We start from the raw sequence: 14,255 nt of genomic DNA, 5'->3' as shown, positions 1-14,255 counted from the left end.
CAACGACGACTTCAAGAACTGGCAGAACAAGGAATTCATGTAGAACTGGAAAATAGAGATTCTGAAGACGAACCAAAAAAATTTCTCTACAGTTTTCCTTAGTAAAAGTTTGGAAACAATAACAGAAATTGTTGATCAAATTGTAGCGATGATCCAGATTTTGATAGGATGCCAAAGCAAAACGAGGCATTTTGCTAATCTTCTGCTAACGACATTTGCTTAATTAAGGAAAGAAAAAGAAAGCAACCAATGAAACTACACGACTTCATCGCAAAAAACAAGAATTTCAGAAGAGCCAGGAGGTTCGTCACAAAAAATTAACTTCACATTTCCATGCACATATGTCTGTGTTATTTAACATATTTTTATATAAATTTTTGCATAATAATATAACTTAAAATTATAGTAAAATTGCTTATTTTTTGGTTGTGTGTTCCACTATCTCTATTTACTCTATGTTAAAATGGTCTCGTTTAATGCTGTTTCGCTTAGTGCTTTGTCGTCTAGGAATGCATCCCCCGCGTTAAGCGGGGTCTTACTGTATCTATATGTTTCTTTGAATTTTAACTGCATTATAGATGGTTATTGTATCTTGAAATTGAATTAAATTTTGATAAATAATGTAAAATATTAAGCTGTAATTAAATGCTACAAATACTATACACTAGTTTCTTTAAATACTTCATTAAAAAAAAATAAATTTATAAAGTTAATAATCAATCATATTCTGAACTTTAAAATGACACCATTTCTGTGTTGCTGAGATAGCTTAGTATTTAATTTTCTTCTTTAAAATAGCAAAATCCTTACTCACACACTTATACAGAGAAAAAAATCAAATACATTCCTAAGCCTGATTGATAGTAACAGATTAATAACTAGGTAATCTCAAAATTCCAATGTATCTCCACTAAGAACATATATACAATGGATGTATGAAAGAATATGCACGTATATTTTATGTACAGTACAATATATTATATATTCAGGCAAGTATAACAATTGTTAACATATATTTTTATAATTTGTAAACAACTATTTTACATTATTATTTTTATCTTACATTGTGGTGAAATATATTAGCTTTAATTTAAACTACTAGTAGTATTGTGTTAAATTAGTCTAAAATTTCTTTAAATTACTATTCTCAAAAATACTAAAAATAACTTTTTGATATCAAAAGTAATAAATAGAGAGCAATATATTAACTCTAGTACCAATTTGAACTACTATTAAATTAATCAGGCTTTCATTTATAAATTATTTGAAATCCAAAACAATTTTAATTCAGTTTATAAAGAGTTAAATAAACAGTTTGAAAAATATTAAATAATTCAAGTGTTACAGTATTTTAAATCATTTTTAATTTAAAATTATCATCAATATTGAACATATAATGGATACTATAATATAAATTAATATAACTCAGTTTATAATATAATACTATTATATTCAGAGATAAATGATAATATGTAACTTATAATATATTTTTTCCTGAAACTTTTGTGATGATTGGTCAAGAATTTTATTTTAAAAATTCAGCAAAAGAAACATGCAAAATAAAAATACATTTTAAAAAATTTTCACATGAAACTTTAAAAAAAAAAAAAAATTACCTGCATAGCAATGAGTCCACGTGATATTAATTCTCTGTGCTGTCTTGTAGCAAAATGCCAAGATTTTATTCTCATCAAATCATCAAATGTAAATTCTAGAATAAGTCTACCTTCAGTACAAACCTATAAAAATATTAAATTTAATTAAAAATAATTTATTTTGTCAAACATTTCAAAATATAATTATTTAGTTATTATTATATTTGATTTCAAATGTATTTTACATCTCACTTGCTTAATAAATAAACCATTGGCTTTTTACCCTAAAAATTAAGTCTGTTTTTTTCCATATTTCATAATAATAATAATTTCCTCTATTATAATATTTTGAACCTAAATAGTTTCGATTACATAGTATATTGAATAACAAACAAAAATCTTTAACCATGTTCTTAGTTTTATTTATGTAAGTATTTAAATATTAAAAAATTATATCATATACAGAAAAAATAAAATTATAACACAACAGATACTATACAAGTCTATGTTAAGAATTTATTAGAATATTTGACTAACTTGAATAACTTTTTAATCTTTCATCTTTGCATATTGGGACAGATGAGAGCCTCAAAGGTCAACTCTGCTTACTCCCTCATCAGATTATTGTTGGATCCCAAAGGTGTCGAAAAAGGTTGAAAATATGAATACATTTATTTTTTAATGTTTCTTCTGTATGTGTCTATTCCTGGTAATTTTTTATTTTTATTTTTATATTTAGAATATGTGTTCACATAGGCAATGGCAATGGAATGTGCAAAATTTCAATGTTTTGTTTGATTGACAAGAAACAAACACTGAATTAGTTTTATGACAATTTCAGAACTTTTAGCCCAATTTTAGAATATATACACAAATAAATAATCTATGGTTGATAGTTGAAGATCATTTGTTAAAAGATGTATCTATTACAACATATTTCAATATTGTCTTATCATTAATTGTAAATCTATTATCACCATTTTCTACAGTTATAAAGTAAATTATTGTAAACAGTTTAAGAAAGTTTAATTCTCTTTAACTGCAAGAGCAAAACTGATGCTGATAATGTTTATTTTCTTTTAGTTAGGTAATTTATATAATACTTGTTTTATTGAAGTTAACATAGATATAGAAATGATATATCATTTCTATAAATAAATACAATGATTTAATTTGTTAACGTTACACTTTACTACAACATTCTGAACATAAGATAGCATGTATGTTATATACAATTACCCTTTGCCAACAATAGTATGTATATTATATATTGATATACATATACACTATTCTAAACTTTTGTATAATGCTGTAACATTGATATAATTTTCATACTTAACTACAGAAACAAGCAATTTCCAAAAACCGTCAATTTCAATAAAATTTCATATAAAAATTACTCGTAGGCACAAAAAACCTTACACACACTGTTTCTAGCAATCAAATTAATAAGCACAAACGTTTTCAGCCATTTTGAAAGGCCTTGTTCAGGTGCACTGAGGTCGGTTGGAAAGTGGATAGCAAATGTTTACATGACGTCATTGTTTATGAGGGGTTTCCTCTTACAAGTGACGTCATAGCAGAGAAGGTTTAAACAAAACTGACCTTGGAAAATATTTTAAGATTAGCCAAGCTGCGTGAACGATTGTCGAAGATATGGGAATTGTGAAAAGTGGGAAAAAGGGAAAAAGAAAAAAGAAAAAGGAAAAAAGAAACCTGATAAATTTAGAAAACACACGAGAGAATGAAACGGACAAGGAGAGGGTGGACCGGCCCATTTAATTAAGGGGGTTATCGAGGAGTGACCGCCAGGCAGGGGAGAGCGAATCTGCGTCCCTGCTGTTAATGCAGTTTCCTTTGAGGGACTCAGTAAAGATTTCTATAGCTTCGATTGTTCTAAATTTGCTAGAGTCAAGAATAGGGATGGTAATCCTAGCATCTTTACATTCGGCCGTTATATTGGGTTCACTTGCAAACTGGGCTAAGGTGGAATTAAATTTTTTGTTGCATGCGTCATACCTATGTTCAGCTATCCTTTTGGTAAGTGATCTGTTGGTTGAGCCTATGTAGGTTAATTTATTGCTTGGCTTAAAAATTACTGAAATAAAATTATTCGTAATACTTTTAAATTTATTTTCAATAAGGTAAGTTAGAACTTATGGAATTTGAAATTAATTTTTAGGAGATAGATCATCTTGCACTTATCTCAAAAAATTTTATATGTAGGTGTAATAACTTATATTTCATAACATTTAACTATATTATCTATATGACTTTTTTCTTTAATTTTCCATTCATTTGATTTGTAATAATGATCATAGAAGATTAAAAATGTTATATGGAAGATTTTTTAGTATCATTATATTTTGATAAATAATTTGTACAAATTAATATAAAATATTATTTCAATATTTATATAAAATTTCCATTTTTAAAACAATAATTGGAATTGCATGAATAATAAGATTTTGCATTTTGATGTTTCAACTAAAATTAAATTTTTATTGGAGTGACACAAAAGTTTCTAGACTTCCCTAGAACATACAAAATTGTTCTCTGACAAATGGAATCTAGAAGTTTCTTGAGGAGGTATATAAATGAATGGTGTTGAAGTGCACAGTCATAAGCGTAAAGATATTCTGAGTGGCAATACCAACTTTTTAAATGTGTCAAGTTTACTAACACTTTTATATGGCCAAATTCAATTGTGTGCTTTATAATTATTGATTTGGTATAAAAGCAATTGAATCTTATCACTGTATGGTGCAATTTCCTGGTAAAAATGCCATTTCCAAGTCTACAATCTTTGATTGGTTCAGTAAATTTAAAGCTAGGCAATATGAAGTCAAAGATATTGCATTATGATTATTACCATTATTTTAAAACATCCACATTCAAAACAGCCTTCTATTCTATTGGATGACAGCACATACCAGATCATATGAGAAATGAGCAAAACACTTGGTTATGACCAGTCCACCATAGTTGATTACTTAACTGCCATTGGAAAAATCTGCAAGCTCTTTCTTTACAACAATGCAAGATCACATGTATCAAGGTTGACCTAGCAGAACTATTTGATCATAGCTAGGAGGTTCTCCTCAACCCCCTGTATAGCCCAGACATCAGACCATCCAATTACATCTTTTCTGCTCCATGCAATATTTCTTAGATGGAAAGCAGTTCACTGATAATGAAATAAAAATTACACTTGCAGAGTTATTTGAGTCAAAACAACCTAAGTTTTATCCATGACCTCCCCAATCAACAGAAGGTGCTGGAATGTAATGGCAATTATTTTCTTGAATAAACTGTTTTTTGTTTTTGAACTAAATGCTGTACAATAAAACTCCATAAAGTTTTGCATCAAACCAATATTCTTTTCTTAACAAACACAAATATTCACTTTTCCCAATCCTTTAAAGTTTATGTTATTATATCGAGTTAAAGTTTCAAAGTATCTAAAATACTTTCATAGACCAAAAAATAATGACATCTAATATTTATGAATTTACAACAGTTCAAATTATAGTAATTCAAGAACAAATATATAATTATCAAAACGTAATGAAAAATCATTATTTTGTAATTGTAATTACAAAAAAAAAATATTAATTATAACGATTAAAAACACACAGTAAGGATTCCAAACGTTATATATTAAAAAATTATTATTCTACATGCTAACTAAAATGAAATAAAGAATATTTATCCTAATGATAAAAATACATATCGTAATTTTGTTTTCATATAGACACTTTGCAGTGATCATCAATTATTGTTTTAAGACTATTTTAATAAAGATATAACAACAAATTAACAATTTTTTACAAAAAAATTGTATAAAAAATTTTCTTTTATATAAAAATTCATACCTTAAAAGTGTTAATGTTAAATCAAATTTCAAATAAATATATTTTCAAAAATTTTAAGTTATTTTTAATATTCATATTCTTAGTACAGTACAATGTCTATGAAACTATTTCACTTTAATAATAATAATAATTTTTAAAATTAAAAAAAACGCTTTTTATTCAAATAAAATGTATTAAAAAGAATAAAATCAATCTTTTTTTTCTCCACCTTTCACAGTATTCTTTGTATTATATAATCAAAAATGAAAGCATGGAGCACTGAGGGTGATATATATGTATACCCTCAAAATGAAAAATCTTTCCAACTCCTTTTCTACTTCTTTTTGTTTCTTAAGTGTAATTCCACAAATAGTTGTCCAGATTTAAACACAAGTGATAATGAATAAATTATGCTTTCTCAATGTATACAAGCCTATATATATAGGCTTGTATACATTAAGCATAAATTATTCATTAAAATAGCTACTCTCACAATCAGTTAACTTCTTTCTATTGTTTTTGGTATGCTTTTTGTGATATGATAAAAAACATCAAAATTTTTCTGGGGACCTGATAAATATAATACAATTTTTGTTCCTTAAAATTTTGATATAAAGATGGTATATGTGAATTAAAATCATACATCTAAATAGTCAAATCGTAAACATTATGATTATTACCATTATTTTAAAATATCCTACAGATATTTAGATAGCTCCAAATTAAAACCTGTTCACAGTAATATTTAAAAAAATGTCTGTTTAAAATTAATAAAGCTTTCATAGCAAATCACCATTATATTTTCTGGAAACAATTTATAAACTAATGAATAAAAAATTTATTTATTTAAAATTAAGAAAAATAAAAAACTTATTTTCTTAAAAAATAAAATAAAATTTTAATTTTTAAGATGCAGATGGAGAAATTTTTTACTATACCTGCAATTTTTGTACAACAGGCACAGAACCAACTTCTGGTGCATATAATACAAAAAATAAACATATTACTGCAATTTTTGATTTCAGACTACTACATGTAACAAAAATTATCACATTAAATTTGAAAATAATTAAAAGGCTATAGAATTTTATTATGTGCATGTTATAAATAATAAAAATCAAGTTATAACAAAAACAAAGTTCATGCAATAGATGTTTTTTGTCCATTGGCTTTTTTTAAAACACTGAAATTCCATTCAGTTTATGTAAAAGTAAATATTGATCAGTTAAAGAAATGGACAGCTATTTAAAGGAATGAAATGATAAATGACCTTTTATACTATGAATGTCTAAACAAAACAAAATTTAATCAACTATCATGAATATTCCTTCATCAGAATTGATTTAAATCCAGTTTATCATCTACGACTATAAATTAGATTTAAATCAATTATGATGAGGAAACTTATTATAATAGAAATTGATTACAAACTGCTTATGGTTATTATTATTATTGTTATATATAAAGAGAACTTAGTAAATAACATGTTAAATTTAAAGAAACTATATTAAATATCAGTATATTATAACAACCTGACTTTATATATAATTCAAATTTTTAATTTTAGAAAACTGCACAGATAAATATTAACTAAAAATTTAATTTTGTAGGATTGTTACATTTGTTAAAAATAAACATTATTGTTTGTACTTTTGAAGAAGTCATAAAATGGAACTTAAAGTCAAATGACAAAAACTTACTTTTTACAGTGTGTTCAAGACAATAAAATATAGTTATATTATTATTTTATTTATATGTTTCAAATTTGATATAAAGAGTTGTATCTAAAAGAAAAATTTTTCATAATGAAGATATACAGTATATATCATACAAAACATCAATTAACAATATATGTTATTAAATTATGGTTAGGTAAAATGTCATTGTCTTCTTTTCAAGAAAAAATAATAAAAATGCAATTAATTCTTCTGATAAAGAAAAGACCAAAAGTAAATAAATTTTCTTAAAGCTAATAAAAAAGCCATTATAAACACACATTCAAACAGTTTGACATAAAGCTTAAATAGCTGTACAAGCCAATTTACACTATTAGAGAAAGATAACATAAATCACTGTCTGTCAGTGTTACATAAAATTATTTATTTTGTGAGTACTTTCAACAGTATATAATTATCCTCTTCAAGCAGAATCATTCATAGAGAATAAAACATTAAAATTCAATTAGACATATATACTAAAATCTTTAAAATAATAACAGAAGACCTATGTTACTCATATATTTTCTTTTCACATTAAACCTGTTATATTTTAACAATTTACAACATTTTCAAATTATGATCCATACCGAAAATACTTTAAAGTTTTCTATATATTTTCAAATAAAAATGGAAATAAATTTACATAATTTTATATTGTAATGTGTATATTATATTGATAATTTTTATTAAACTGGTTAGCTATTCTGTATAAAGTATTTACCCAAATGTAAATAATTAATTTTTTCATTAAAGTTTTGCAGAGTCTAGATATTCATTATTTTCTGTGTAATTCAATTAATTCAGAATTGATGCAAATAAAGTAATCAAATATATTTATACTTTTTCAAACTATTTATTAGCTTGAAATTAATTAATCAATTAATCAATTTCAAAATTTGATGTAAAGATGGACATAGTTGCCATCTGATAAGAATTTTAATAATCAGAATTAACTAATATCTACCTCTAGACAAATTTTGAAATACTTAATTTCAAGCTGACAAATAGCCCAGGAGAAATTCAGAAATGTTTGATTATTTGATTTCATAATTGTTATTTGTTCTGTTCAATTTTACAGAATTTCAAGTAACAAAATAGGTATTCATAAGTTTATATTGGTGACAATATTAGTAATTTTACTAATATTTATATATCCATTAACATTCTTTTTATAGATTCACCAATAATGAAGTTTTAAAGTGAAGTAACAGATACTTGCAATATAAATGACCCATACAAAAGAAAGCTTTTTTGACACTCTTTCTGTAATTGTTATATCAAATAAGGTAATAAAACATTAGTAAAAATTTTGAATTTTTTTAAAATAAACTAAATTGAAAATGTTTGAAAGTTCAATTTACATTTTTTACTTAAAAAATAATTATAGCTGTCACATATTTCATTATCACAAAAAAATTAGCTTGTAATATTACTTATTTAAAAAAAAAACAACATAGGAAAAACTTACATTTTGTTTTAGAAAATTCAGCTTTATGCTTACAAAAATTATAGACAGTCAAAATATATAATATCTAAATCTTATCTTAATTATGTAAATATATATAAACAGCTTAAATAGAAAAATATCAAAACTTAACTAAAATTCATTTTTTTTCTCTTGATACCAAAAATAACTTTAAATCAATACAGTACAAAAATTATATATTATATTAAAACTAAGTAACGTTAATAAATATATAACAGCACTTTCTTTTTCTTATGAAATATAAATTATTTAAATGAACTAGATAAGAAAAATATATTAACATTACAAAAAACTGAAATAAATAACAAATAGGCCTACCACAAAAAATAGTAATATTTAGTAAATATAAAGAAAAAACAAGGCTATTCACTATTTAATTTTTGAACTAATTGTTGTCCATTCAAGGTTCTAAACTGCCAGTAAACAATCCAAAAATTCATAGTATTATTTTAGTAACACATAAATTGCTTATATAAATATGGAATTAAATTTTATTACAAAGTGAACAAGATGAACAGTAACAAATTAAATTATCTAAATTATTAAACTATCATAATCAAATACTATATTCATAGAATAAATGTTATGTTTTTTTTTAATGGATATTTATAAGGAAAATCAGTTAGCACACCAAATAATTGAGAATGATTTGTCAGATTAATATCATGATTGATAAATAATGTAAATAAAATTAAGACTGCTGAAAATAAATACATTTCTTGATTCAATCTTTAATATTTTATTTTTATCATTATTAATCATCACAATAACAATAATTTAGCCATTTTCTCCCTAAATTAATAATTATCATTAAGAAAATAAATCATAGTTAAACTAAATATTTTGTCACATTATGTTTGAAAATAAAAAAAGTATTATGAATGCTTTATTGTGGTAGTTTAATAAAATAATGATAAATTATTCTGCTATTTAAATCAATTAATAATGATGATAATGATAACAATTATTTAAAACTTTTTCAAAATTAATACTTTTATATATTTGTCTGTAAAAAAATTCTTTTGTGTTAAAAAATAAAAATATAGATCCAATTATCTGTATATAATAATATAAAGGCTTACCACAACAGCACTGTCTTTAACAAATTGTTCTTTTAGTGGATCACTTGGATAGGGACCACCAAGTATTCCCTATGAATGGAATTAAACTTTTTAAAAATATTAAACAACATTAATAATTAAGTTTTACATTTTAATATATAAAATTTTCAAAATAACATAAGCTAATTAATGTTCTTAAGAGAATTCTTTTTATTAAATAATAAATAATAATCAATACATTCCAAGATATGATATTATGTTCTAATTTTAACTGAACTTTTTAGAGAGAAAATTCAAACTAAACAAGAAAATTTGAAAATTTAGTTTTAATTAACTAATGATAAATAGTTTTAAAATTAATTAATTAAGATAATATAAGATAACACAGTTAATATTTGTAAATTATTAATTTAATTAAATAAAAAAAAATTATGTATTATAAAAAATTTATCTTCATAATCTTATACAAAAGTAAGTAAAAGGAAGGAAAAGATGAAAAGAGTAGGAAACTTTGTTAACACATGTAGCCATGAAGTTAACTTTCTGTCAAAATAATCAATGAGCAACGGCCTTTCAATCCCAACCAAATTCTTTTCTCCAAAAACACAAGACAGCGTTGCCATGGAGACAGAATCAATACTGCCTCCTCACCATGGTAACCCAATCAATTATAGCTCCACGTTAAAGCGTGGCATGATGGGTTAGAAAAGAGCGAATACAGAATCTAAGGAAGTTTAAGATATAATATGTTCACCTTTAACAAACAAAGACTTGCTTGAAATTATTTTTAATATTTTTTTACATTATTAATAAATAAATAAATAAATAAATAAAATAATTTATCATTTTTTAACAAATATTCAAATTAATCGATTTAAAATAAAAATGACATCTCTCAAACTTTTCACTTGTTTTTTAAAAATTATTTTAAAGTATCTGAAAACTACAAAAATTATTTATATTTCAGAATAATTTAAATAAAATACCTTATTATAAAGTGGTTTTCCATGTGAAGTAATCATTGTACATTGATCACAATCTAATGTAATAGTTGTATTATGAAATGATTCTTTAGGATGCTTTAGATTAAATGAGAGATCAGTAACACCACCTTCAAATATACTTCTAAAATAACGTGGAATGAGAGTCCTACCAATTGCTGTTGAATAGTGATAAATAAATTTTATTATTTTGAATTAAAATTTAAATTGAATACATATATAAAATTTATTTACTATATCTTTTAGGTCCATCTTCTAAGCAGAATGTTAAAGTAAGAGTAGCATCATCTTCAAAAAATTCTGTTGCAAAAGCATCCCACCAAAGACTATCACTATCCTAAAATTATTAAATATTACTTTTGTTTTTAATTTTAATTGATAACATTAACAAGTGATAAAACATAATTAAGTTATAAATTTTTATTTATATCCAGTATATGGTTGTATATTGATAAAATTTCTTATGTATAACAACAATATAAGTTTGAAAAAAAATGTTATTAAATTGCATTTTTACATCAAAATAATAAAGTAAAAATTAATCTAATATTAAAACATTAGAATAAATTCTTTTATTAACCAATGTCTTAATGAAAATGTAACTATTTATCACTTTGAAAATTAAAAAATATATTTTTTTAAAGATAATGATGAATATTTACAGAATTAATAATAATTAAAATACTAAAATTAAAACAATATAATATATTGTTAATAAGTCATTTTAATTAAATTATTATTTTCAAATTTTTAAAAATACGCTAAAAAGAATAAATATCAACAATTTTTAACCATGACAATAATAATAAAAAAATAGCTAGAAATTTTTTAATTTGATTAATTATATGTTTAAAACTTTTTCACATATTTTAAATTAAGATAATTAGAACATTTTTGAAAAATTTCTGTCATATTCTGTCAATGTAAAAATATTTTAAAACAGATATTATATTTAATAACAACAAAAATAATAATATTATTTATATTATTACTGTTATTGAATAATCTTGAAATTTATTTAATTATTGAAAGTAAAGGAAACATTTAATTCAAATACTAAACTTTAATTTACTGTCTAACAATTTCTTACATTTTACCTATTTTAAATACTACTGAATTTTTTTTAGACAAATAACATTTCAACAGTTGCAACATCAATAATAATAACTATTCAAAAATAAAATATTGATTAAAAGCATTTTCTATACTGAAATTTAGATTCAAACTATTACAAAAAAACCAAAATCTGTAACAAATATATAGAATTTATTAACTGATATAAGTGAAGATAAAAAAATAACTAAAAATATTTCTTAAGTAAAAAACAAATTTATTTATCTCATTTTTCAGCATTTTATTATTATTTAATATTTATTAATCATCAAATTCTTAAAAATTGATATTTTTTACTTCAAAATTAAACAGAAAAAACCTATATCTACAGGTAATATCAAAGAATGACATTTGTCAATTATAAAAAAAAGAAAATCATATATTATTTAAAATCCACAAAAACTCATTTTTAACTAAACTGTAAATAATTATAATTCTATTAAATATTTCGAATCTTTAACAATGGACAAGGAAAAGTTTACCGAAAAATAAAATAATTTTTCATAAAAATCACAATAAATAAATACCTTATTCTCTAGCAGCACAAATTCTAATTATATTCATTTTCATATACAGAACTAAATTATGACGAATCTATGTAATATACCTTATAAAACTGATATAATTACATATGTTTTGTAATTTTTATCATGGAAGTACTGTACATACGGGAAAGTATAAATTAATTTTGATTATTAATATATTATTTGCCAGAAAAACGCTTATAAATAAAATATAAACTTTCTAAAATTGAAATTTAAAAAGAAAATAAACAAACCGAAATTTACAAATAAGATTTTTTTAAAGAGAAAAATGACTAAAGTATCAGTTATTTACATTGGCAATTTAAATTTTTATGGAAAGGATTGTTTTGTAATTAGTTTAAGATGAAATCTGATAGAAAATGTTTCAATATTGCGACATTTTGAGACATTTTTTTCATTAGATTTTTCGTATTTTGTTTCGGTTAAAAGTATTAAACAGAAGTAGGTAAGAAACTTACCTCAGTTCGCTGTTGTAACCTCTTGTTCATTTCGTATATCCTATAATCAGGCTGTCCAAAATAAGGTGTGTGTCTCCTGAAATAAGATGAGAAAGGTGATGAGTAGAAAGGGTCACCAGGATGACCACCAGGAACACCCGGACCGAACATTGGCTTCATCCGATCCTTACACTTTCTTCGGACCAAACCATCTTCTCATCAACAAAAGATAAACACAAATGATCTTCTCACCGTGATAAGTACATTTCTTGTATTAAAAAACAAACTCCAGCAAAATTTAATTGAAAAAAATATAACGGCACATAAAAATAAAAAAAAGCGACACGTGCTCCCCCACCGGGCAAAAAACGAAAAAATTAAATAAATAAATAAAAAAAAATTAAAAAAAAACACACTAAATGAATTTTTTTTCCTTTTGGAGCAAATAGTTGCAACTTTTCTTTAAAAATAATCGTTTTAGTCACTTAATAAAATAATTATTTTGACGTATATAGTATGAAAAACACAAAACTTTCGAAATCGTGTTGAACGACTACGAACGCTGCGTTTCCGTTCTTAACTGACGCCGTACAGCGCAGGCGTTTTGACGTGCGACCTTGCTTAGCAACCGTTGGAAAGAACTCATTGTCCGAAGTGGGGGTCTCGCAGAGATGGGTAAAGAAGAGAAATGGGGAACTGTACCTCTACTTTTTGACGAGGCGTATTATAGTTCTGTCGATATTTTCTTCTCTGCTATAATTTTACTTCCCCAGAATTTTTCATATTATTATTAATTTTGTTTACATTTCAGCTGAGCAACATACTCTATGTTCAATGCATTTTCATGTAACAAATTTTCTATGACTGATATTTATATTTTTGACTACTTGTAGGAATACAATGTGTAATTCACACTCAATCTATAAAAGTCTCTGATATGTGTATACATTTATATTTCATTATGTCAACTAACTTTTTTAGAAATAATTAATACATTAAAACACATACATAATTAGCATGGAGCTATATAAACACACATACAGTATATACATACACATACGTTTGTGTGGTCAATACATAAACGTACACAATATAGTACAGAAAAGAACCATAACTTCTAATGAACAGATTTTATAAATAAACTGTGTCTGTGTGTGTATTTTATGGTTTATTTAAAAGATATCGCATGAAATTTATTAAACGTTACCAAAAAAACTTATGAATATTTTTTCCCCTAATAATTTACTGAATTTACAAAGTATAAAGGTTAAAGTTCGTATGAATTTTAAAAATTTTGTATAAAATTGTTTTTATCTGTAATATACGATAATCAGTAAAGATATTAAATAACATTATTAACCTAATTTCTCTAACTTATTAAAACTAATAAATAAATAAATAAATTTTAACTATTTTAAAAGTATATTTTTTAATAAATGTGAATT

At 23.8% G+C, this 14,255-nt stretch overlaps 1 protein-coding gene across 2 annotated transcripts in view; it reads right to left on the bottom strand.

The window, feature by feature from the left end:
- The window catches only part of LOC136977776 (LIM domain-binding protein 2-like), a 79,859-nt gene that overhangs the window by 26,962 nt on the left and 38,642 nt on the right, over positions 1-14,255 (bottom strand). For both annotated transcript variants that reach the window (XM_067273326.1, XM_067273327.1), the window contains exons 3-7: positions 12,832-12,907; positions 10,950-11,052; positions 10,701-10,873; positions 9,736-9,804; positions 1,617-1,739 (exon numbers count right to left, since the gene is read on the bottom strand). In XM_067273326.1, the coding sequence (XP_067129427.1) occupies positions 1,617-1,739; positions 9,736-9,804; positions 10,701-10,873; positions 10,950-11,052; positions 12,832-12,907 (544 nt within the window). The remainder of the gene's footprint in view (positions 1-1,616; positions 1,740-9,735; positions 9,805-10,700; positions 10,874-10,949; positions 11,053-12,831; positions 12,908-14,255) is intronic.

The sequence above is a fragment of the Centruroides vittatus genome, unplaced genomic scaffold (assembly GCF_030686945.1).
Source record: "Centruroides vittatus isolate TY-2023 unplaced genomic scaffold, ASM3068694v2 contig_474, whole genome shotgun sequence".
Lineage (NCBI taxonomy): Eukaryota > Metazoa > Arthropoda > Arachnida > Scorpiones > Buthidae > Centruroides > Centruroides vittatus.
The sequence above is the reverse complement of the archived record's forward strand: the minus strand, read 5'-3'. Positions and strand labels throughout refer to the sequence as shown.